Source organism: Ovis aries, chromosome 14, assembly GCF_016772045.2.
Source record: "Ovis aries strain OAR_USU_Benz2616 breed Rambouillet chromosome 14, ARS-UI_Ramb_v3.0, whole genome shotgun sequence".
Classification (NCBI taxonomy): Eukaryota; Metazoa; Chordata; class Mammalia; order Artiodactyla; family Bovidae; genus Ovis; species Ovis aries.
The window spans coordinates 46,704,990-46,731,129 of record NC_056067.1 but is presented as its reverse complement, the minus strand read 5'-3'; the positions used below and the strand labels follow the sequence as shown (position 1 = coordinate 46,731,129).

At 39.2% G+C, this 26,140-nt stretch overlaps 2 protein-coding genes across 8 annotated transcripts in view; both read right to left on the bottom strand.

Annotated features, from left to right (window-relative positions):
• Window positions 1–918: 918 nt before the first annotated feature.
• The window catches only part of ZNF527 (zinc finger protein 527), a 33,373-nt gene continuing 8,151 nt past the window's right edge, over window positions 919–26,140 (bottom strand). The window contains exons 4-10 of one of the 7 annotated variants that reach the window (XM_060398525.1): window positions 16,175–16,240; window positions 12,664–16,031; window positions 10,509–11,032; window positions 9,429–9,502; window positions 7,439–7,565; window positions 6,716–6,811; window positions 919–3,105 (exon numbers count right to left, since the gene is read on the bottom strand). In XM_060398525.1, the coding sequence (XP_060254508.1) occupies window positions 1,532–3,105; window positions 6,716–6,811; window positions 7,439–7,565; window positions 9,429–9,502; window positions 10,509–10,731 (2,094 nt within the window). In that variant the 5' untranslated portion in view covers window positions 10,732–11,032; window positions 12,664–16,031; window positions 16,175–16,240 and the 3' untranslated portion in view covers window positions 919–1,531. Of the gene's footprint in view, window positions 3,106–6,715; window positions 6,812–7,438; window positions 7,566–9,428; window positions 11,033–11,662; window positions 16,032–16,174; window positions 16,241–26,140 lie in introns of those variants that run through there. The other 6 variants (XM_060398529.1, XM_012190329.3, XM_060398527.1 and 3 more) reach the window with 6 other exon arrangements.
• Window positions 15,572–26,133, bottom strand: LOC106991537 (zinc finger protein 875). Its single transcript, XM_060398588.1, is given in 1 exon segment — window positions 15,572–26,133. A coding segment is annotated over 1 exon segment (573 nt). The 5' UTR covers window positions 21,528–26,133; the 3' UTR covers window positions 15,572–20,954.

The following is a 26,140-nucleotide window of genomic DNA, read 5'->3' as shown; positions in this document are numbered from 1 at the left end:
AGACATTCATTAAACTGAAGGATCCATTATTCTCTTAGCTGGCCAATCTTTATTTTAAAAAACTATTTCATTGGAGTTCCTTGCTGGTGCAGTGGATAAAACTTCTGCCTCAAAACAACAACAATGAATCCACCTGCCAATGCAGGGGACATGGGTTCCATCCCTGCTCCAGGAAGATTCCACAGGCCTCAAAGTGATTAAGCCCCTGTGCCACAACTACTGAAGCCCACACACCTAGAGCCCATGCTCGGCAATAAGAGAGGCCATCACAATAAGCCCAAGCACCTCAACAAAGAGCAGCCATTCAGTGCAACTAGAGAAAGCCGTCACACAGCAATGAAGACCCAGTGTAGCCAAAAATAAATTAAAAAAAATTTTTTTTATTGTGACATGCTGGATCTTTCATTGTGGTGCACAGGCTCCAGAGGCATGGGTTTCATAGTTGCAGCATGCAGGCTCTCCAGCTGAGGTATGCTGACTTAGTTGTCTCATGGCATGTGGGATCTTAGTTCCCCAACTAGGGATCAAACGTGCATTCTCTGCATTATAAAGTGGACTCTCAACCACTGGACCACCAGGGAAGTTCCCCAATATTTCTTTAAAGGTCTATGGCAAGTCCCTGCCACAAATGATTTTAATTCCCTAGGAGAAAGCCTGGTAACAAGTTTTATTAAGTGAATTTAAGAAAATTCTTATTGTGAAACAAACAAATACTAGTTTTTTATCAACAAATAAAACATAACAATTCTTTCAGATTTACGAAGGGTGTATATTTAACTTTCATGTACTTGTTATGAGGTTTCTCCTCAGGATAAATAATTATGCCATATAAAAGATTTAAGGCCTTTTCACATGTGTAGCAAACATGGGATATACACATCAGGACTCTAATTCCAAGAGGCAAAAACTCAAATCAAATTAACTGAAGCAAAAAAAGAGGAAATTTATTGGATCACAAAAATGAAATTGTGAAAGATGGTGTAGGTTTCAGACATGACTGGATCCAGATCAAACAACATCCTCATACTTCTGTCTGTTATCTCCAATTTCTTTGTATTGGATTTATCTTGGGAAGGCTTTGTGTGGTAACAGAAAGGCTACTGGTGAGTTTTTATCAAATCCTTGACATTTGCAATTCCAGTGGGGGTGGGGAGGGTGCAGAAAGAAAAGATCTTTTCTCATTACCCGTAACAGTACCTTCCTAGGGCTCTACTGGTCTAGACAGGGCCATTTGAAAACCCTTCATTTCTAGATAGGTTGAGGAAAATAATTGATCACTGCTCTCCCTGGTTAAATAATTTCATCAGAATGATAGGTACTGAGGATGAGTTAAGCCTCAAATGCAGCATATGACAGATCCAAAAGTAATAGATGGCTACTACTCAGGTTATTTCAAATAAGGGATGCTTGTGAACTGGAGACTTTTCCATATTTACTACATTCATATTAGTAGAATTACTAACTGAAGAATTCATTGATATTTATTTAATAAGGACCAAATGGTGACTACATGTTTTCTTATTACACATAATCAGAGAGTTTTTATATTATGAATTTTCTGATGTCGTCTAAGGGTTGAAGCACGGCTAAAATTGTTCCCACATTCATTACAGTTATAGGGTTTTTCTCCGGCATGAATTCTCTGGTGTAGCCTAAGGGACAAGACCTGATGGAAAGCCTTCCCACACTCATTACATTCGTAGGGTTTCTCTCCAGTATGAATTCTATGATGTTGATTAAGGTATGAGCCACAACTGAAGGCCTTTCCACATTTGTTACATTCATAGGGTTTCTCTCCTGCATGACTTCTTTTATGATGAATTAGAACTAAAGCATCACTGAACGCTTTCCCACATTTATTGCATTCAAAAGGCCTCTCTCCAGTATGAATTCTATGATGTCGATTAAGTTGTGAGTCAGTCCTAAAAAACTTTCCACATTTGATGCACTCATAGGGCTTTTCACCGGTGTGAATTCTCTGATGTTGATTAAGGTGTGAGCGATAGCCAAAGGTCTTCCCACATTCATTACATTTAAAGGGTTTCTCTCCTGTATGAATTCTCTGATGCAGAGTAAGGGCTATGCGTCTGCTGAAGGCTTTTCCACATTGATTACATTCATAGGGTTTCTCTCCAGTGTGAATTCTCTGATGTTGATTAAGGTGTGCGCTCTGTCTGAAGGCTTTGTTACATTCCTTACATTCATATGGTTTCTCTCCTGTGTGAATTCTCTGATGTTCAACAAGGAAGGCATAACGGCTAAAGGCCTTCCCACATTCATTGCATGCAAAGGGTTTCTCTCCAGTGTGGATTCTCTGATGTTGAGCGAGGTGTGCACTCTGTCGGAAGGCTTTGTTACATTCCTTACATTCATATGGTTTCTCCCCAATATGAGTTCTCTGATGCTCACTGAGAAAAAAGTCATGGCTGAAGCCCTTGTCACAGTCATTGCATGCATATGGTTTCTCTCTACTGTGAATTCTCTGAGGTTGAGTAAAATACGAGAAACAGCTAAAGGCATTGCCATATTCATCATATCCATGGGGTGATTTTCCAAAATGAGTTGCTTGATGTTGAGTAAGTAATGAATGGAAACTTAAGATGTTTGAAAAATCATTACTTTCATAAGATTTCTCCCCAGGAGAAATTTCTACATCTTTACTAAGGTATATGCTCTGGTTGAATTCTTCACATTCATTACCTATCAAAGATTCCTTCTCGTCATGCAGTCTTTTATGTTCAATTAGAACTGAATTTCGGGGGAACATTTTGTTAAAAATATCAAATTTATGTACTTGCTCTACTGGGGGAACTCTCTGTTGTGTTAAAAGTACCGACTTCAAGAGAATGTTTCTCTCAGAATTATTATATTCATTGTCTCTCTTCACAGCAGAGATTTCCTTAAGAGTTGCCACTTGCCTGAAATGCCTCTCCTGATTTCCTTTATGCTGCTCAAATTCAGCCTCATATTTCCAGGCTTCTCTGAAACTGGAACATTCAAGGCTATAACTTGTAAGTCTTTTTGTTATCACCCCCTGTGACATTTCCTCTTCATCAGTGTACCACTTTGGAGACAATGCCTTGATCTCACACCAAGACTCCCAGTCTGAAAAATATCAAGAAAACAAATGTCTCCTTTTCACCTTTGCAAGGAGAAAGAAAATCATTATAGAAGGAATTAAAGAATTTACTTGAGGGAAAGAGGACAGAAAGCAGTGGTTCTGACGTTTTTTTTTTTTATCAATTTACATTTCTGTCAGCAACATGAAATACATGTCTTCAAACTGATTCACACTGGCTACCATCATTCTAAAAATCTTTGCCCCTACAAGTAAAGAGTACCTCATTATTGTGTTACTTTGCAAGTCTCTGAAAATTGAGCATTTTCATATACATTTTTGTACCTTTTATATATTTTTGCATATATTTTAGTTATACTGGCATCTTTTTTAAAATGGTTTATAGAAGTCCTTATAAATAAGGTGGTATGGCTTTGTAAGTATTTTTCTCCCTGAAATCATCACTTTTTATTATCACAGGTCATCTTCATTTATAATGCTTCTGATAAAGTTTGAACTCAAATCTCCCAGTCTTTTCATTATAGAGTCTGGCTTTGCAGTCATTTTAAGAAAGATTTTTCCAAAATCCAATATTATGCAAATATTATCGGTAACTTTTACAAAAATCTTTTTGTACCACTAATTTGAAAAGCTATTTTTATCAAATACCAAATTCTCATATATACATGGGTGTATTTTTGAAATTTCTTTATTGTTCCACTGACCTATTTCACTGTTCTTATATCAGACCAGTCTCATAGATAAAAAGCATGATTCTTAAATATCAAAACTTGAATCAGGTAGTATATTAAATGAATAATACACATAACCAAGTAAGCAACTGAGAAATACATAAATTGTTCATCAGTAGGAAACCCTTTACTATATTATTATATTATTCTCTATATTTCCATGTTTTTTAATTCATCAATAAAAAATAAAAAAATATTTCCTGAAATAAAAACTCAAATCTCCATCCCGAAAGAGAATATATCTACTAGGAAAAAGTGACCCAAAATGGTCAAGACTGAAACATGCCCCACTAAAATGACTTTAAAATGAAAAAACCTTCTAAGAGATCAGAACAAAATATAAAGGTACTTACACAAAAGAGAAAATATCAAGCTGGCATCAGGATTCTTTGTAACAACATTCAATACCAATACACTATAAGAAACTTAAGACAAGAATGGCCAACTATGAACAAGGTAGAGCTTAGGGGACATCATTTGCATGAACTCTTTTTGAGGAAATTGCTAAAGAACAGATTTCAGTCAATCAAGAGATGTCCAGAGAAACTTCAACATAAGAAACTAGTGGAAAACACTAAATATATTTAGCTACAGAAATAAAACAGAAGAAAAAGTTAGGATAAATTTGACAGAAAAATAAGTGAAAGAAAGTGAAAGTGTTAGTCGCTCAGTCATCTTTGACTCTTTGAGACCCCATGGACTGTAACCTGCCAGGCTCCTCTGCCCATGGAATTCTCCAGGCAAGAATACTGGAGTGGTTTGCCATTTCCTTCTTCAGGGGTTCTTCCTGACCCAGGGATTGAACCTGGATCTTCTGCACTGCCAGCAGGCTCTTTACCATCTGAGCCACCAGAACATGTAAATATAATATGCCTGAACAATGTAAAAACCATACAACTAACAAAATTTGGGAAGAGAGGGGGAGGAATATAATAAGGCTACTTTTTGACTCATCTGTAAAGTGAAAGTCACTCAGTCATGTCCCACTCTTTGCGACCCCATGGACTATACAGTCCATGGAATTCTCCAGGCCAGAATACTGGAGTGGGTAGCCTTTCCCTTCTCCAGGGCATCTTCCCAACCCAGGGATCAAGCCAGGGTTTCCCACATTGCAGGTGGATTCTTTACCAGCTGAGCCACAAGGGAAGCCCAAGAATACTAGAGTGGATAGCCTATTCCCTTCTCCAGTGGATCTTCCTGACCCAGGAATCAAACCAGGGTCTCCTGCATTGCAGCCAAATTCTTTACCAATTGAGCTATCAAGGAAGCTTTTTACGAAGGAAGGATAACTTACCTTTTTCCTCTGTAAAAGGTTAAAAAAAAAAAAAAGGCTAATTTTTAAAGCTGACCAATCAAGTAATAGAAGGAATAAACACTGTTTAAAGAAACATGAAGGTCTCTTTATGTTTCTCTTTAAACACTGTTGAAAGAAACATGAAGGTAAACACCAGATCAAAAGAAAAATCTAATTATTATAAAAACTACAGTATTACACGACCAAAAAAAGGCTAGGAAAACAGACAAGTGAAAGTCTTTTTTAAAAACTGTAAAAATCAGAAAATATAAAACAATACACAGAATTAAGCCTAAACATACCAAAAAATGTGGCTGGACTTTCACTTATTAAATTGAAATGATATCCAGACTGATATACTGCCTATAAACCCCACGTTTAAATCAAAGTGATTTTACACAGTTGAAAATAAAAAAATGGGTAAAGGCCCTAAAGAAAGCATAAAAAAAGCAAGAAACAGATTCTCCCCAAGGGCCTTCAGAAGGAAAGCAGGCTTCTAATGTTTTGATTTTAGCCCTGCAAGATCCATTTTCAACTTCTGACCTCCAGAGCTATAAGATAATAAATCTGTGTTTTTTCAGCCACCAAATTTATGGTAATTTGTTACAGCAGCCATAAGAAACTAATACAGAAAGCAGACTGGTACAACTTTTTTGGGGAGGAATTTGGCAATTCCTAATACTACATATCCACTTACTTAGCAATCTTACATCTAGGAAACGACCCTGAAAATAACACTTCAACAACAGGAAAATATATATGCACACGGTTAGTTTTTGCAGCATTGTTTGTAATTGTAAACTACTGCAAACATCCTAAATGTCCACATACTAGAGAGTATTGAATAAGTTACTATAATATCCACACGATGGGGTATTCTGCAGCCATTAGAAAAATGAAGAAGCTCTCTAGGAGCTAATATGGAGTGATTCCCTGTACAGCTGACCCATGAACAATGCAGGGGCTAGGGACATAACTTTACAGTCAGCCCTCCAAATCTGCAGTTCAGCATCCATGGATTCAACCAATCTCAAATTGTGTAGTATTTATTGAAAAAAATCTGTATGTAAGTGGATACTTGGATGCAAATCCTTGTTTCTTCAACTAATGTGCATGTATAACTTTGATAAAAACTCTATAAAGAAATCTAGAAATGAAAAAAAAAAAAGAAATCTAGAAATGAATATAATTTTGTCCATAAACAGGAAAGAAGTGTAAAGGAAGAAGATTCAAGGTTTAGGTAGAAGTAGGGGGTCCCCAGTGGCTCAGTGGTAAAGAATCCACCTGAAATGCAAGAGATGTGGGTTTGATTCCTGGGCAGAAAAGATCCACTGGAGGAGGGCATGTAAACCCACTCCAGAATTCTTGCTTGGAGAATCCCATGGACAGAGGAGCTTGGCAGGCTACAGTCCACAGGATCACAAACACCGGACACGACTGAAGTGACTTAGCATACATGCGTAGATCCTTGAGAGTATAACTTGATAGAAATAGAGCAGGAACAATCCCCTGATGCCCAGGGCAGCCACCTCAAGTGCAAGGCAGTCTTTTCATGACCACTTTGGCTGCCACCTTACAACGGCCCTCCCTGCCCAGTCCCCTGTCACTCACCTGCATGTTGACTATCTGACATCTCTCTCTCCACCATCCAAGGTTCCTTCCCTTGTTCCAATAAGGAGATCATGTTGGGCTTAGAAATGGAGAGTCCTGTTTATAGAGGAAGAAAAATGAGAACAAGCAAGAGACAGACAGATAGATAAACAAATCCACTTGCTATTGCTGTTCCAGTGACTCAATCCCTTGGTCACTAGGCAAGAAAGGATATTAGAGAAAGGGCCAGAGAATAAAAAGAAGCTTGTAAGGAGGATGAGAAAGACAAAGCTTCTGTTATAGCAGCAATTCTCAAAGTACTAAAGCAGAAAAGAACCGCTGTCTTAGAACCAAACAGAAATGCAAATTCTCAGGCTGCCCCAACCCAGACCCTACCGAATCAGAAATCACAATGGTTCTCAAATATTAATGAGCATCAGAACCATTTGGAGGGCTCATTAAAACCAGACTATTGGGGCTATTTCCAGATACTGTAGGTCTATAATGGGACCCCATGATTTGCAATTTTAAAAATTCCCACGACATACTCATGCTGCTATTTCAAACCATTATTCAGTAGCAAAAGGAACTACATTTATAACTCTGTGAAAATACTTCGAATAATTTCCTGGGAACAAGAAATAGAAATCCAGCTAAGCATTTCAGATGCCCTAGATATTTCCAATGGAGGAAACTAATACACCTCATAGGGAAGATTTGAATTATGGGGGTATACATCCTTACCAAGCCATACCAAGTTCCTGTAGTTCTCCAACATGACATCTCGGTACAAATCCTTCTGAGATGAGTCCAGCCATTCCCATTCCTCTTGGGAAAAATTCAGAGCTACATCCTTGAAGGTCACCAATCCCTGAAATTTAAAAAAAAAAATTCTTGAGACTTTCCAAACAATGCAGTGGTTAAGACTCCATGTTTCCAGTGCAGGGGGTGTGAGTTTAATCTCTGGTCAAGGAACTAAGATCCCACATATTACATGTTATGAACAAAAAAAAAAAAGAAAAAAAAATTTTTGTTTACCAAGTATTCCCAGACAGTCCAAGCATCTTCCTCCATCTCTGTCAGAAGAATTTAACTCAATTGATCATCTCCTCCTTGAAATGCTTTCTCCTCTTGACTCCCAGGACCCACACACTCTTTTGGATTTCCTTCTACATCAGTCCTTCTCAGTCTCTTTCGCTGGTTCCTCCTCTTCTTGTCAGCCTTTTGTCAGCCTTGAATGCCCTAAGCTCACTCCCTAGACTTCTTTCCTACCTATATTCATGACAACCTACCCTCAAGATAATCTTAACCTGTCCCATGGCTTTAACTACACTGTGTTCAGTCAGTTCAGTCATGTCCAACTCTGTGATCCCATGGACTGTAGCCCGCCAGGCTCCTCTGTCCATGGGATTTTCCCAGCAAGAATACTGGAATTGGTTGCCATGGCCTCCTCCAAGGGATCTTCTCCATCCAGGGATTGAACCCAAGTCTCCTGTATCTCTGCATTGCAGATGGATTCTTATATCACTGAGCCACTGGGAAAGCCCTTAAATACATTAACAACTCTCAAATTCACATCTCCAGTCCTAAACTCTAGATATATAACCAATACTCTACTTGGATATCCAACAGGTCTCTCTAATTTATCTGGAACTCAAATCTTGATTCTTATCTCATCCCAGCCCATCTTCCCATCTCAGTAAATAGCATGACCATATACACAATTGCCCAGGTCAAAAATCTTTGTAGTTATTCATTTCTTTCTTTCTTTCTCTCACACTCCACAACCAAACCCTAATCAAATGCCATATTTCCTATCTTCAATAGATACCCAGAATCTCACAAGCTCCAATGCCACCACCGTGATCCAAGCAGCTATCACCTTCCACCTGGATTACTAAGCATCTCCTGACTGGACTCCTTGCTTCCACTCTTACTTCCTTGCTTTTGATTTTCCTTCCTTTTAAAATATAAATCAGATCACATCACCAACACTCTAGTGGTTCTCCTTCACCCTTAGAACAAAAATCAAAGCTCTGGTCACGACTTTCAAGGGCCTGCTTAATTTGGTCCCCAGCTATTCCCCTAATCTCAAAGTGCATATTTTCCTCTGATGATACTGGCTTATTGCCGTCCCTGAAATACATCAAACATGCTCCCACCACAGTAACTTTGCACTTGCTATTTCTTCTACCATTTTTTGTCTTTTTAAAATAGGAATTTAATTGCTTTACAATACTGTTTTAGTTTCTGTTGTACAATGGAGTGAATCAGCTATTTGCATACATATATCTCTTCCCTCTTGGACTTCCCTCCTGCCCCACACCATCACACCTTCTACTTTTAAAGCTCTTTCCCAGATCTCAACCAAACTTCCTCCCTATGTTCACTGAGGTTTCTCTTTGCTTAAATGTCACTTCCAAAAACAAACAAACAAACAAAAATTCCTTGACTTCCCTCATTAAAAGGGCACTTGATAATCACACTCTATCCTTTCATTCCAACACAACAAATCACAATCCATCTAAAGATGAAACGTTCTGTTCCATTATACATTTCAGCACAACACTGAGTTTAAAAAAAAAAAAGATACTAAATGTTTTGTAGAAGGATTATCTGAACAAACAGTGGAGAGGGAGAAGTGAAGAGAGTGCTCACCAGACCACCTGGGACTCTCCAAAGTCCTAAAAACGGACATGGAATTTCTGAAAACAAATCGAAAACATCAACTTACCTGGGACATGGCTTTACACAGTCCAACAGCCATTCTTCCTTCTTCTTCAATTTTCTCTTTTGGAGAAAAAAGTCCTGAAAAGAGGAGTTATAAGAACAACAACAACAACAAAATGGAACAGCAGTCCTATGCTGAGACTCACAGAGAGGTTTCCTGCCCCCTTATGGTCCCTAGTTTCCTTATATGAACCAGTCTGTGCATCACAATGGAGGGAACTCCCTATTTTACCTAAAGAGAATCTCCTTCCCAGTTACTATTTTTCCTTATCTTGATTTATTTTTCTTCTTAGCATTTAACATCACTGCAAGTTACTTTCTTTTTTCTCTGTTGTCTTCCCAAATAATAGTACCAGATTTAAGAGAGCCAGGATTTATTGGGTTCACTGTGTATCTCTGTGCTGTGCTTAACTGCTCAGCTGCTTAGTTGCTCAGTTCTTTGCAACGCCATGGACTGTAGCCTGCCAGGCACCTCTGTCCATGGGGATTCTCCAGGCAAGAATGCTAGAGTGGGTTGCCATGCCCTCCTCCAGGGGATCTTCCCAACCCAGGGATCAAACCCAGGTCTCCCACATTGCAGGCAGATTCTTTGCTGTCTGAGCCACCAGGGAAGTCCCTATGTATCTCCAGGGCTAGAACAATGCCAGAACCACTGCAAGTGCTCAAAACAGATTTGATAGACAAATAAATAAATCTCAGTGAGGCTCCTGTAATATAAATAGCAATGTTACACATATTGTATATGTCATTATCTTAGTTAATCTTCACAAAACTGCAAAGGTAGGTATTATTATCCCTATTTTACAATCAAGTGAAACTGAGGTTCAGAAAGCTTAGACAGCTTACTCAAATTCATAAGAGTCAAACTGCAGGGTGACTCAAGAACTGGTCCTCCAGACTTCCCTGATGGTGAAGTGGCTAAGACTCTGATTCCCAATGTAGGGGGCCTGGGTTCAATCTCTGTCAGGGAACTAGATCCCACATTACACAACTACGACCTGGCCCAGGCAAATAAATAAACAAAATAAATATTAAGACTCTGAGAGTCCCTTGGATTGCAAGGAAATCAACCCTGAATACTCACTGAAAGGACTGATGCTGAAGCTGAAGCGCCAATACTTTGGCCACCTGATGTGAACAGCTGACTCACTGGAAAAGACACTGATGCTAGGAAAGATTGAGAGCAGGAGAAAGGGGCAACAGAGGATGAGGTGGTGGGATGGCATCACCAAATCAATAGACATGAGTTTGAGGAAACTGCAGGAGTTAGTCAAAGATACAGGGAAGGCTGGCGTGCTGCAGCTCATGGGGTCACAAGTAGTCAGACACTACTTAGTGACTGAACAACAGCAACAATAAATATTAGAAAAAAAAATTGGTTCTCTTTCAAGAGACCACAGTGTTTGCATGGGAAATAATCAACATAACCTGAGAAATCAGTGCTATATGTTTTTTAGAGAAGCATATTTGGAGGTGGAAGATGTTACCTTAATTTCTCCACAGAAATTCAGCCTGAGGTAAACATGCCGAATTTCAACACCAAACCAATAAGAAACTGCACAGCCTGAAACAAGTTCCTTGTCTTCTCAGAGCCAACATTTCTTCACTCTGAAAACAAAGACAGTTGTGTTTGACTTAGAATTTAAGATATACAACCCCCTAATTCTGGGCTACTCTGCACTAGTCAACTCAATCTCCAAGAAAATTATTTATTTCCTAAGTGCAATGCAGCCTGAAATTGTCCACAAAGGCCTTTGCAACCTGAGAAGAAAATCAACGAAGTCTTTTCAGAATTGGGGAGCTCTAAGTAGCATCTACATAAAAGAAATATCTTTTAAATTTCTGTTTCAAATAGCTGTGCATCACGAATATTTTTCAAGTTTGAAAGAACCATCAGTCTCTGAAAGAAGGTGATGAAAAAGATGTGGGCTTTATATAGTCCCCAGGCACACATTGACTCTCCAATCCTTTCCTTACTGGCTAGGTGACGTTGGGCGAATCAATCCAACTGCCAGAACCTTTCCTCATTGTTAAAATGCCTGAGCCAATTCCTGGCACAGAGAAGTACCACCCTTGTTGCCATTTAGATTTTACACACACGTTTGAAAAGGAAATGAGAACATCTTTCTTTATTAAAAAGTCAGAACCAAAAACTTAGTTCACTTAGTATGTGAGAAAAAGAGCCATGGATTAGCCTCTCTCAGCACTAAACATGGAAGAGTTTTGACAAAGACAAACCTAAAATCTCAAAATTGATGGCCTAAGGACAGGAAGGCTGGGCTTTCCTCCCTGAAAGGCAGCCAATGTGAGAATGGTCTCACTACAATGCCTTTAGACTGGGTTGTGACTCAAAAGGGGACGGAAGGAAGAGATCCAAATTAATTTCCATGTCCAGAAGGTCCTGGGCCAAGACCACAGACAATCCTCTCCTACACCCTCAGAACCCAGGGCTCCCATTTTTCACTCTCACAATGTGGAAAAGATCAAGAGTTGAAAAAAGCAAAGACTCTGGAGCTAAACAGCCTGGGCTAAAGTCCCAGTTCTGTCACTTAGTAACTGTGTGAAGGTGGGTGAGCAATTTTAATCTTCCTGTGTCTCACAATCACATACTAGGTCTGACCTACACATACAAATTCTCTCCCAATCATATGCATACCAACATGGCCACACAATCGCAAACATAATGTCACATACACACACAGTGGCATTAATACAAAGAGAGATGATACACAATTACTGCAACAGAGACAGTCACACATAACCTCATACACAGTGCCATACCACACAAGGTCACACATCCTGCCACAATTACTCATACAAAATTATGCCTGCAGAGACTGATGATCATGGGTACATAACCACACCTTCAAACGCAGTTACACCCACAGGGACAAGTGGTCAAACAGTCACACACACATCCACACAGCAACACACACACACACACAATGTCACACCTGCAGTCTCTCACAAACCCATACACAAATAACACAACTACACCTGCGGAGACAGTCACACAGAAACACAGACTCAGTTTTATGCCAGAGACAGATGGTCACAGTCGTGTTCAACCATACAGTGACAGAGAAGTTCACACTGTCACACACACACTGTCACATAGCCATACACGGTGACACACAGTCTCCCCAGAGGCGCCCGCCTGGTCCCCAACCCGATCTCTGCCGGTCCACCCCAAGCCCGGCCCTGATCTCTGGCTCTCGCGCCAGCCAGGCCCAACTCACCTCCCGGCGTCCCTGGCTCTGGAAACCCGCCCAGCGACCCGAGACCCACGACGTCGCCTCCCAGCATCCCCCGCGGGGCGGAGCGGGACGCGGACTGACGCTCACCGGACCCCCGGTTCGGCTGGGGAAACATCTAGCTGCGAGGAACTACACCAGCGACTCAGTTTTTCATTCCGATCCTGAGGACCACAAGTCCCAGATGCTTTGCGCCTCGACCTCCTTGCTGAATGAACTACATTTCCCAGAGGGCCCCGAAGCACGCCCCAACATCACGGCTGCACTACGGGATGCCACGGCCACAGGTCCGAGTACCCAGAGAACTGTGTGATAACCTGGGATATGGTGAATGGGCATTTAAGTGACCCTGGGCAACTGTGTGTAAGGGAATGCTGAAGCTGCGCGTGTCCGTGACTGTTACTGAGTGCTCAGGGGTGGCGATTTGTGACTGTCGCTGCACACTTTTGTGCACGGGGTGACGTGTTCCGTCAGTTGTAGTCAGCTTGTGTATTTTAAATCATGCCCCATGATTGTGGGTCATTGTGTGAGATTGTGGATTTGCCAAGAATGGGAAAGTGATTATGGATGTGTAAGGGACTGTGGCTGACTTTGGGCATGACGTTTCTGTAACTGTGTTCTTAGCCCAGAGATTCACAGAGGTTTTCTCACAATTGGCGGTGGAGCTTTGTTTCTGGGCTTGTCTTTGAAGTTGAGTCCATGGGAGAGGAATCTGTGTGTGTCCTGTGTGTGTGTGTCTGTCTGTCTGTCTGTCTCCAGGTCCAACTGTTCTCTCATCCCCGCCCAACCTCTCACCCCGGCCAGGGCGGGGTCAATATTATCCTTATTTTTATATCGTGTGTGTGTGCGCACGCGTGCACCCGTTCAGTCACTCAGTCATGTCAGACTCTTTGCGACCACATGGACTGACTGTACCCCACCAGTCTCCTCTGTCCATGGCATTTTCCAGGCAAGAATACTGGATTGGGCTGCCATTTCCTACTCCACAGGATCTCTCCAAGCCAGGGATGGAAGCTGCGAGCCTGGTGTCTTCTGCATTGGCAGGCAAATTCTTTACCACTGTGCCACCTGGGAAGCCCATATCTCTTCTCTACTTGCCGCTAATGTGATGGCAGGCACAGAGAGTAATTATATTCCAGTTGAAGGAAGATGCTCACTTGTATCAAAGCCATTTATATTGTTGTAGCCAGGAGCTCTGGGGTTTCTTTTGTTACTGTTCCTAACTTTATGCTTTACAACTTTAATTTGTTGTTGTTTTGGTGTTGTTCAGTCACTAAGTCATGTCCAACTCTTTGCGACCTCATGGACTGCAGCATGCCAGGCTTCTCTGTCCTTCACTATCTCCCAGAATTTGCTCAAATTCATGTGCATTAATTTGGTGATGCTATCTAACCATCTCATCCTCTGCTGCCCTTTTCTCCTTTTGCCTTCAATCTTTCCCAGCATCAGGGTCTTTTCTAATGAGTTGGCTCTTCGCATCATGTGGCTAAAGTAGTGGAGCTTCAGCTTCAGCATCAGTCCTTCCCATGAATATTCAGGGTTGATTTCCTTTAGGATTGACTGGTTTGATCTCCTTGCAGTCCAAGAGATTCTCAATAGTGTTCCTCAGCACAACAATTTGAAAGCATCAATTCTTTGGTACTCAGCCTTCTTTATAGTCCAACTCACATCCAAACATGACTACTGGAAAAACCACAGCTTTGATTATACAGACCTTTGTTGGCAAAGTGATGTCTCTGCTTTTTAATATGCTGTCTAGGTTTGTCAAAGCTCCAATATCATTGTGGACAGTAACTGAAGCCATGAAATTAAAAGACTCTTGCTCTTTGGAAGGAAAGCTATGACAAACCTTGACAACTTTATTTAGGGCCCAGCTTTAAGAAAACTATCGACAGTTAACAGGCCAACAATGTAAACCAGTGAGTAATGTTAAAGAAAACAAGAACTGAGTGGTACTTGAAGGGGCCCTTTTTGTTGTTGTTGTTGTTGTTGTTGTTGTTGTTTTTTAATTCAGGAGCTATTGCCGTAGGAGATAAGAGACTTCAGCACAGAACCAGCTCAATTCCAAATATAGCAAAAGAGGACTTATAGACAAGGAGCAAGTTAGGGTTGGGGGGGGTGGTCATTTTATGGAAAATTATAAAAAGGAGACATAAAGGGACAGGGGGGAATTCTTGCTAGGCTGACTAATAGGATTCTTGCTGAGGGAAGGCCAGAGTGATCACATACCATCTGGGTGGATGAGGAATTTAAATACTGAGTGATCAGATATCAAGAACATGAGCTAAACTGACTTGACAGAATTCTTGCTAAAACTGGGTGATGCAAAGACAAACACTGAAGCCCAAAGGTTGGAGTCTAGTTGAGAAGAGGGTTCTGAGGAGTCTGATTAAAGTTTGGTCAAGGAGAGTCTTTGTCAGTGAAAGTTAAAAAAAAAAAAATCTGGAAGGTGTACCCAAGTGAAGATCTCGGTATATGTGGAAGTAAAGAGAAGTTCTTGAAATAAAACACATCTCTGGAGATCCTCTCCAGTCTCCTCCTAGAAAGAGTCCTCTAATAGCTGAAGCCCCAGTGAAAGAGTTCGAAGTGTTTGTCACTCAGTTGTGTTTGACTCTTTGTGCCCCCATGGACTGTAGCCCATCAGGCTCCTCTGTCCATGGGATTCTCCAGGCAAGAATACTGCTTGGGTACTGGAGTGGGTTGCCATGCCCTTCTCCAGGGGATTTTCCCAACCCAGGGATCAAACCTGTGTCTCTTACATCTCCTACACTAGTAGGCAGGTTCTTTACCACTAGCACTGCCTGGGAAGTCCCTCAAACATATAATACGAATTAATAAATAAAAATAAAGACAGATCATTAATACAAGACAAAAGGAGAATAAAATAACTATATAGAAAATATAAAATTTTATAAGTTTGTGTTAATCTTGGCATATTATTAAAATAGATATGTACACACTCACATTAAATACTTTAAGATTCAAGCTTAATCACATTCAAAACTACACTTTATGAACTAAAATGGAAGAAATCACAAAATACATTATTACAATGCTATAAGATAAAAAGCTGAATACTAAGATATTGTAAAAATGAGTATGTCCATCTAGCCCCTTGTAAGCACTCTGAAATAGTAATTCTTATATAAAAGAAAATGAAAACTATATGCCACTTAGAAATGAACTGACTTTCAGGACAGTAAAAAGGCAATAAATAAACCAAATTATGATTAAATAAGATTGAAAATGCAATATAATAAAAAAGCTTGAGATTAGTAAATATTAACAGAAATTAATAAATATAAAAAAGACACACTGAAGAAATGACTGAAAGCATAAAGCTGGTTCTTTGACTAAAAAAAACCAGAAACAAATGATTGCTAAGAATAGTTAAAGAGACATAGCCACAAGCCTAGCCATTAAGTAATCATATCATTTAGTTCTAGAAATGAATATGGCCCGTGTTTCATTGTTCTGTCTAGATAGAGCAGCATACCTCAGACTGTAGGCTGACATCTGTCAGTGGATGTTAAGCATTTTTCTGCATTTGTTTCTTCTATGCCTATTTTAAATTATATAAAGCACAGATGTTAATAAAATCTTTGGCATTATACCACATAACTTTTTTCTGGTGTGTGTGTGTACAGTATCTTCAGTATGGGTTATAGACCACAAATATCTAGAAACAACACACTTAAAGGTGAAAAACAAAGGGTTTGACTTTCACTTGGGTTTGAACAGTTTCCATCATAAAAAAAAGGGTGACCTTTTATATGTGTTTACAAATCTTTAATATTCAGTTTAATAGAATATACTTGGTATTTTATATGTGTTCCTGCATTTAATGTGTTCACATAAATAAAATCTGGCCTCATGCAGATATATAGTAAGAAAATGGAGGAGTGTTTTAATATTCTTTTCAGGTAATTGTCAACATTATCCTTTGATAACTTCATCAAAAATCATGGAATCCAGCTTTTATCTTGTTAAAATCCTTGTCTACCTTATACTTTAATATACCCACAGATGATTTTGCAGCATTATGTACTAATTGTTTGCAAAATACTGGTTCAATGAATTAGGAAGATCTTCCATCATCATATTTCATTATATGGTATTATAAAATCATGCTCATTAATATCATCACCAATCTTAACACAAAGGGCTAAGTACTGGGAAACTGTCAAGTTCATGGTGGCAGGTAACTTGTTTTTCAATATTCTGATCCTTTGTTTGAAAGTCAAATTAACAGAAATTACCATCAGTTTTCCTCACTGGCAGATTTTTTTTAAAAATCACTTCATTTTTGACAAAATGTCTACCAAACATCCAAGTCTGAGTCACCTTATCCAAAACTTGTCAGCTGATCTTTCAAATAAAATTGGTGTCCATAAAAAGGTGGCTGGTTTAGCTCACAAATTAAACAATCATACAAGTGCATCTCCTTGAAACAGCTTCATACTTCAGCTTGAAGGACTTTACATGTATTTCTCTTTTCATCACACAAAATGTTTAAAAGATGTATACATACCAATTTTAGTATCATGGCTGTGATATTATAGTATAATTTTATAAGACAATACCATTGGAGTAAACTGAGTAAAGAATACATGAGATTTCCTGATATAATTTCTTGCAACTGTGCGTTAGTTATCTCAAAATTTAAATTATAATTTTAAACTGCTGTACTCAAAGGTCAAGATTTAACAAAATTCTACTATTTTATGAAGAACATTCTTAAGTGGAACTTGCATTTTTTACCACAAATAGGGGGTGGTTAAAAAATACAATAATGCTAGTAGTACAGTTTGCTGTAGTCCATGGGGTCACAATTTGACACAACTGAGCGACTGAACAATAGTTTGGTGTCACCGCTTTGATTCATGCTAAGAGACCAGCAGTTTTACCTACGATTGCTGACTGATTTTGCACCATCAGTACAAATTTGAGTAAAAAGCAAGTAATGTCTTAGTGTTATAATGAAATTTGTTTTGACCATGCAGATCACTTGAAAGGGCCCCACACACTTAGGGAACCAATGATCCATAATAAGAAGTCAAAATTGAATTAAATGAAACAGTTCCATTAACATTTACTGCTACTCCTTTTAAAATGGAACATTTCCATGATGACTGTAACAGACTTACAGATTTGAAGCAATATTCATTGTTTCATACTGTTTATCATCTTTTCTTCACAATTTTCTGCAATGTAGTCTACTACTTACCAGAAGGTTGGCAGGATGGGTAGTGATTGCTCTGGGGCAATTTTTCTGTCTGTTTTAAATACTTGTTTTAAATCACCTCAAGTTATGAAATATGGGGCAGTAGTGAATAGCTAGGCCAGACAACGATTAGAAAAAAAAACCCGCAAAAACAAGACTGAGGATTCCCATATCTGAATACCATGTGGTGTTTTATCTCCTAATCAGTTTCCAGATGTGCACAGATTTTAATGCTAGGCCCAGGCAGACACCTCAGGTTACCTGTTTAACTCTTGTCTCTTATGAGAGGTTCTAAGCAGAAGGCTCCGATGTAGGTTTAAGAATCAGTGGGCGTGGGGAGCACCAAAGTATAGGGCTTCTTTCTACCCCTTTCTCAGAACATTTCTAGGACTTTCTGTTTGGTTGCTGCTCCATAAAAATGTTTCCCAAGGTTTGTATCTATTTTCAATCTATTTAAGGCTTCATACACCAGCAGTGCTCTATTTTTTCCTGTTGAGAGTTTTAAACAGTTTGTGGCAAAAATCTTTCATTTTTATGAATCAATTACACTGAAAATGGAAGTGTTCCTTCTGAAAGTTAAAAAACAGTAAAAGGTATGTTTAATTTTGGAATCCTTATGTTTGTGACATGACATGATTTTATGGAAAAAGAATAATTAAGTTCTAAGACCTAAAGTGATTAAAACTCAAAAGATATTTTTCTGTTGAGGAAATGTAAGAGCATGAGGTCAAGATTTACCACAGGGAGGGCTAAGAGGGGGAGGCCAGGCCAACTGCTCCATCAAAGATAGTATTTCATAATTTTTCACCAGGTTCTGCTCACTCCATTCAAACTTAAGATTTTGAATAAAAATTAAGACTTTTACACCTCATATTATTTGAGACAGTGAATCTAACTCTATCTCCTTTGGCTATCAAGGCTTTGAGACCACTGTTTATTTTTTCCATAAACTGAAAGTCTCTTGAGAGTCCCTTGGACAGTAAGGAGAACAAACCAGTCAATCCTAAAGGAAAACAACCCTGATTATTCACTGGAAGGACTGATGCTGAAGCTCCAATACTTTGGTCACCTGATGAGAAGAGCCGACTCAATGGAAAAGACCCTGATGCTGGGAAAGATTGAGGGCATGAGGAGAACAGGATGACAGAGGATGAGACGGTTGGATGGCATCATCAACTCAATGGACATAAGTTTGAGCAAACTCCGGGAGGTAATGAAGGACAGAGAAGCCTGGCGTGCTGCAGTCCATGGGGTTGCAAAGAGTTGGACACAACTGAATGACTGAACAACAACAAAACTAAAAGCCAAGCCCTGAGTACTGAACTTGAAATCCTGCTTCACCACTTTCTAACTACCCATATACTTTGTTTTTCTATGGCTTTCAGATCTATTCTAAATACCTGTACAAAAATGAAGAAAATAAGTTATAATACAATTCATATATTTTCCTATCCTTAGAAAACTTATTTTCCAAATATAATTCACAATCATTTAGTCAAGTTTCATGAAAAAAAACTGGGCCTTGGGACAAGATTCTAAGGAAATTTGTGGGACACTGCCATTTCCAAAAAGAGACTATTCTCAACCAAAAAAGTAGTATATTTTACAACAGTTGGAAAAATTTAAACCAAATAATTACTAATGGGATATTGCAACTCAAAAAAGAATAGAAAATAATTTCATTTTACATTTCTGTATATGTGTGCATATTTTCTTTATAATACTACATAATACATTTCTAGTCTAAATATACCCAGTCAACAAAAGTATCTACAGTATGGATTCAACCTGGAAACCAGAGAGTCCCAGGAAGTAAACAAAGAAATGATATTTCCAAAAATGTATAACTCTTCCCAAACTCAGAGCTAGAATACTTACAATCTTTCTTACCTGCCAGCCCTTTGTATAACAAAACCCTCTACCCATGCATTATCTCTTATCCCCATGAGCTGACCATATTTCAAACTTTCACTGAAGCTGACTCTGCTGGGTCATGCTCTGTGGAACGAGCATTAAATCAGCCACGGTTTCTGTCTCTTGTTCTCAAGTCAAACAGACATCAAGACATGGGCTTTAAAACTGCTGTTACAACATCCAGGATACTGTGGAAGGAGTGTTCAAGTATACTTGGGAAGTATATTGGAATCATATCAATTCTCTAATTTCAACCTACTTAAGTACTCTCTCCATCAAGTTACCTGAGAGATCTTCCAAAATCTACCATCCCCAGTAGGGAAAACCAGAGCCGCTGAAAACAGGCCAGCAACAATTCTCCTTCAGGTGGAATGGAGATACTGACCCTTACCATTAGTCTCATGAACACACCCATCACACATAGATGTCTCTGTTTTAGTGTCAGCCAATGGCTGACTTATTACTGAAGCTATAGCCCTGGATGGGACTTCTGTTGTCTTGTGCAGTGTGATTACTGGCTAAAGGTTTCACTGCTTGTACACACAAGGTTTCTCTTATGAATGTGTCCTCTGATGTCTGATGAGGTTTAATTTCCAACTAAAGCCTCGCCCACACTTATTACAAATTTAAGGCTTCTCTCCTGAATGTATCCTATGATGGCTAATGAGGTGTGACTGCCGGCTAAAGCCTTGCCCACACTCCTTGCATACATGAGGTTTTCCCCCCTGAGCGTGCCCTCTGGTGTATAATGAAAGTTAGCTTATCATAAAACTCTTGTCCATACTCCCTGTACACAAAGGGGCTATCCCCTGAGTGTGCCCTCTTGTGCCTAAACCGGTTTGGCTTCTGGCTAAACCTTCTACCACACTCCCTGCATATGAAAGGTTTTTCCCCTGAATGTGTTCTCTGGTGTGAGACAAGAGTAGACTTATCATTAAAGCCTCGCCTGCACTCCCTGCATACAAATGGCTTCTCCCCTGAGTGTGTCCTCTGGTGTGTGATGAGGGTTGACTTCCGGGTAAAGGCTCTCCCACATTCCCTGCATACGAATGGCTTCTCCCCTGAGTGTGACCTCTGGTGTTTGTTGAGGTTTGATTTCAGACTAAAGTGCTGCCCACACTCCAGGCACATGTAAGGTTTAACCCCAGAGGTGGTGTGTCTTGAGGTTTGATTTCCAGCTAAAATGACTCCCACATTCTGTGCACACATAAGGTTTCTCTCCTGTGTGTGTCCTTAAGTGTCAAATGAGGTGTGAGTTCTGGCTAAAGCCTTGCTCACACTCCCTGCAAACATAAGGCTTCTCTCCTGAGTGTGTCCTCTTATGTCTGTTGAGGTGTGAATACTGGTGAAAGCCATGTCCACACTCCTTGCAGATGTAAGGCCTCTCCCCAGAGTGCGCCCTCTGGTGTGTGACAAGATTTGACTTCAGGCTAAAGCTCTGGCCACACTCCTTGCACACTTAAGACTTGAGCCCTGAGTATGTCCTCTGATGCGTGAAGAGGTTTGATTTCCAAGTAAAGCCTTGTCCATACTCCTTGCACATATATGATTTCTTGCCAGAGTGTATCCTCTGGTGTGTGCTGAGGTTTGACTTCCAGGTAAAGCCTCATCCACATTCCGTGCATACATAAGGCTTTTGCCCAGAATGTGTCCTTTCGTTTTTGATGAGGACTGATATACTGCTGAAGTTTTGTCCCCACTCAGTGTACATGTAAGCGGTCTCTCTTGTGTGTGTCTTCTGGAGGCTGAGCTGGTTTGACTCCTTAATAAAGCCTAGCTCAAACTCTCCATATTTGATTGCTCCAAATCTTGAGATTTCTAAATCACATAATATTTTGTCTGTTTCCTCGAGGTCTGTCCTCTGGGCCAGGTTGGGCCCTTTATACACCACTGTATTGTCTTCCTTGGATGTTACTGGCTGTTCTTCCAGGGGGCTGGAGATTGCCTTTGAAGTGCTGCTTTTGCTTATTCTCCTGAACAAAAGCTTGGAATCTTCTTCTCTCTCTCGAATTTCTGCTTGGTGGCTCGAGCAGGTTTGATCAGAGAGTTGCTCCTGCTGCTGTCTGTGATCTTCTGAACAGTGTTTCCCTGAATGGAGATGATTTCCTACACCTAAGCTTGAGAATAACTGAGGGAGATGACTGAACCACACATGCTGGATGAGGGCTTGCTGGCAAGAGAATGCCAAACGACAGGTGAGACAAGGCTAAATTTCTAGCTTTGATCCTGCTAAACAAAGAATGCTTTCAGTCATAGGTAGAGCTGCCTTGGCCATTCTGCTTTGCCCACTGGTCATTCATAGTATGTTTACATCACAAGCTATCTCCCACTCAGCCATCCTTCCCAAGATCTATTTTGCATTTCACTTTATGCATCACATTTTTATTCTAGGAAACAGTAAACTTGATCAGTGGACCAAATCCAGCCTGCAATCTGTTTTTTGTATGGCTATAATATAATATCTACTATATCCAGTTTTCAAAGAAACAGGAAAGAGTGACATAGTTAAGAAAAAAAATTGCAGCCAATAGAATACTGATTTAGGGAGAAAAAAAGACTTCAAAGCTGATATTATGAATATATTCAAAGAACTAAAGAAAATAATATGTGAAAAATTAAAGGTAAGTACTATAACTTAAAATGGAGAATATCAATAAAGAATAAGAACTTTTTTTTTTTTTTGCTGTACCATGCAGCAGACGAGATCTTAGTTCCTAGATCAGAGATCAGACCCAATGCCCCTTGCACTGGAAGCATGCAGTCTTAACCACTGGACCACCAGGGAAGTCCCAAGAACAGAAACTATTAATAAGAAACAAAAGGAAATTCTGAAATTAAAAAGTAAAATAACTAAAATTACAAAGTTACTAGAGAGATACAACAGCATATTTGGCTTTGAAACAGAACCAGTGACCCTGAAGATAAATCAATAGAAATCACCTAAAAACTGAAGAGAAGAGTTAAAGAAAGGCGGAAGAAAAACAAAGAGTCCCAGAAACCTGTAAGACACCATCAAGTAAACCAAACCTATGTGTAATGGTAATTCAAGAAAGTGAAGACAGAGAGAAAGGAGCAGAAAAAGTATCTGAAGAAATTATAGCTTAAAAAGTTCCAAATTGAATGAGAAACATTCATCTACATATCTAAGAAGCTCAACAAACCCGAAAATAAACATAAAGACAGCCCTAGGTAGATACATCATAGCCAAAATGTTGGCCATCAGGGAAAAAAAGACAAAAGGAAAATCTTGAAAGCAGCAAAAGAAAAATGACTTAACATGTACAAGAGGAAAAACAATATGACTAGTGTTAACTTCTCATCTTTGATTACCTGATATGAAGAGCTAACTCACTGGAAAAGACTCTGATGTTGGGAAAGATTGAGGGCAAAAGGAGAAGAGGGCAACAAAAGATGAGATGGTTGGATGGCATCACTGACTCAAAGGACATGAGTTTGAGCAAACTCAGGGAGATAGTGAAGGACAGAGAAGCCTGGCATACTACAGCCCATGGGGTCACTAAGAGTTGGACATGATTTAGAGAGTGAACAACAACAATTTCTCATCAGAGACAATGGAGACCAGAAGGCAGTGGAATAACATATATAAGGTGCTGAAATAAAAAAGGAAAGACTTCTATCAATGAGGAGAAGGCAATGGCAACCCACTCCAATACTCTTGCCTGGAAAATCCTATGGATGGAGGAGCCTGGTAGGCTGCAGTCCATGGGGTCGCTAAGAGTTGGACATGACTGAGCGACTTCGCTTTCACTTTCTATCAATGAAGAACTCTCACAAACCTAGCCTTGAAAAATGAAACTGATATAAAGATATTCTCAGATTAACAAGTACTCAGAATATCTGCTGCCAGCAGACATACCTTATAAGAAATACTTAATAAGTCCTTCAGGCTGAAAAGAAATTGACACCAGATATACTGATACTAAGTCAAATCCACAAGAAGAAATGAGGATCACTGAAACTATTAAATATCTCTGGGTAAATATAAAAGACAATGCATGTATATTATTCTCTTAATTTCTCTAAAACACATAAAACTATTATAAAGGCAATAAATATAATACTATATTGTGGGCTTTATAATATATACATAAATATTTTATTGGAACTAAGTTAGTATTAATTATAAGTAGATTGGGATAAACTAATGTGTATATTTTATTTCCTAGAGCAGCATTAAGAAAATAACTGCAGAATGGCATTGAAACATGTATATTATCATATGTGAAACAGATCACCAGTCCAGGTTCGATACATGGGACAGGGTACTCAGGGCTAGTGCAGTGGGATGACCCAGAGGAATGGGATGGGGGGTGGGGTGGGAGAGGGGTTCAGGATGGGGAACACATGTACACCCATGGCTGATTCATGTCAATGTATGGCAAAACCACTACAATATTGTGAAGTAATTAGCCTCCAATTAAAATTAATAATTTATAAAGAAAAGAAAAAGAAAATAACTCCAAAACAAATTTAAAATCAAGAGTGGAATTAAAATAGTACACTAAAATTTTTAAAAAAATATGCCATAAAAGGGGGTATAAAAATAGACCTGAGACATATTTTTTAAAATAGCAAAATGGCAGATTTAGCTATATTAATCATTATATTAAATATGAACAAACTGAACACTCCAAACAAAAGGCAGAGGTTATCCCACTAGATTAAAAAAGCAATATCAAACAATGTGTTATTAACATGGGACACATTTGGGATCCAAAAAACACAAGTAGGTTAAAAGTAAAGGATGAAAAAAGATATACCATGCAAACAATAATCACCAGAGAACTGGAATGGCTACTATATTAATAACAGACAAAGAAGGTTTCAAGACAAGGATTATTGCTAGAGAAAAAGGACACTTCATAAAGACAAAAGGGCAATAAATCAGAATGATTTAACAATTATAAAGGTATATACAATTTAAAAGAGCCCCAAAATACATGAAACCAAAACTTATAGAACTAAAAAAAAGAATTTGATAATTCAACAATAATATTGGAAATTTCAGTATTCTATTCTCAATAATAGAAACAATTAGACAGGGAATTCCCTGGTGGTCCAGTGGTTAGACTCTGAGCTCTCAGTGCTAATTAAAATATCACAAGCCATGCAGTATGACCAAAAAATAAAATCAACTAAAAGTGGATCACAGGCTTAAGTGTAAAAGCTAAGAGTATAAAACTTCTAGAAGAAACCAAAGGGGGGGAAAAAAAATGTACGTGGCCCTGAGTTAAGCAAACTTCTTAGTTATGCCACCAAAAGCACAATTAATTTAAAAAATTGTTAAACTGAACATTATCAAAGTTTAAAACTGAACATCATCATCATGAAGCATCAAGTTATGCTTGAAAGGACACCATTAACAGAATGAAATGCCACAGAATTTAAGCCACAGACTTAAATTGATAACTATACCATGGTTATATGAAAATATCACCATTCTTAGAAAATCTTTTAACACACATCCATATGTGAACCTGCATACCCAAATATATATACATAAAGATATATATAAATATATACACACACATATGGTGGGGGGAGAAGGGAGAGCATGCTCACAAGAGACACATATGCCAATGATAAAGCAAACTGGGTAAAACAGTAAGTGATTTTACGATGCCATTTTGTATATATACATATGCCATGTGTGTATGTAAAGGATAATATGTAATATGTGTGTCTAGAGGATATAAAGGTGTTTTTTGTACTATTTTTGCAGAATTTTTGTAATTTCCTGATAAAAATGAACTTCCTTACAAAACAGAAAGAGACTCACAGACTTAGAAAATGAACTTATGGTTGCTGGTGGGAAGGGACAGTTAGTGAGTATGGGATGGTCATGTACACACTGTTATATTCAAAATGGATAACCAACAAGGACAGCACATGGAACTCTACTCAGTGTTATGTGGCAGCCTAGATGGGAGGGGTGTCTATTTAGAAAAAAACAACATAAACTACAGGTGAATATTTAAACTACAAAATAAATAGCGAAGATGAAAAAAATAAATAGGACGAAGCCCTTTTCTGAAAATGGCAGCAGACTGAATTGGTCACAAGTGTCCCCGGCAGAACACAAGCTAAGTGAGAGGAAGGCAGGCCTTCTGGTGGAGGAGAGACAAAGAAGCCAGAGAAGTCCCCCTCCCTTACCTGAAGATGATATTCTGGAAAGGAGGTCATGCCAGGCAGCCTTACCAGGGCCAAGAGGCCTAGAAAAGCTCTACCTCCCAATACCTAAAAGTACCTCCTCCTTCCCTACCTGCCATGCTGTGGACGGTCCCAACTACCCTGTTGCACTCA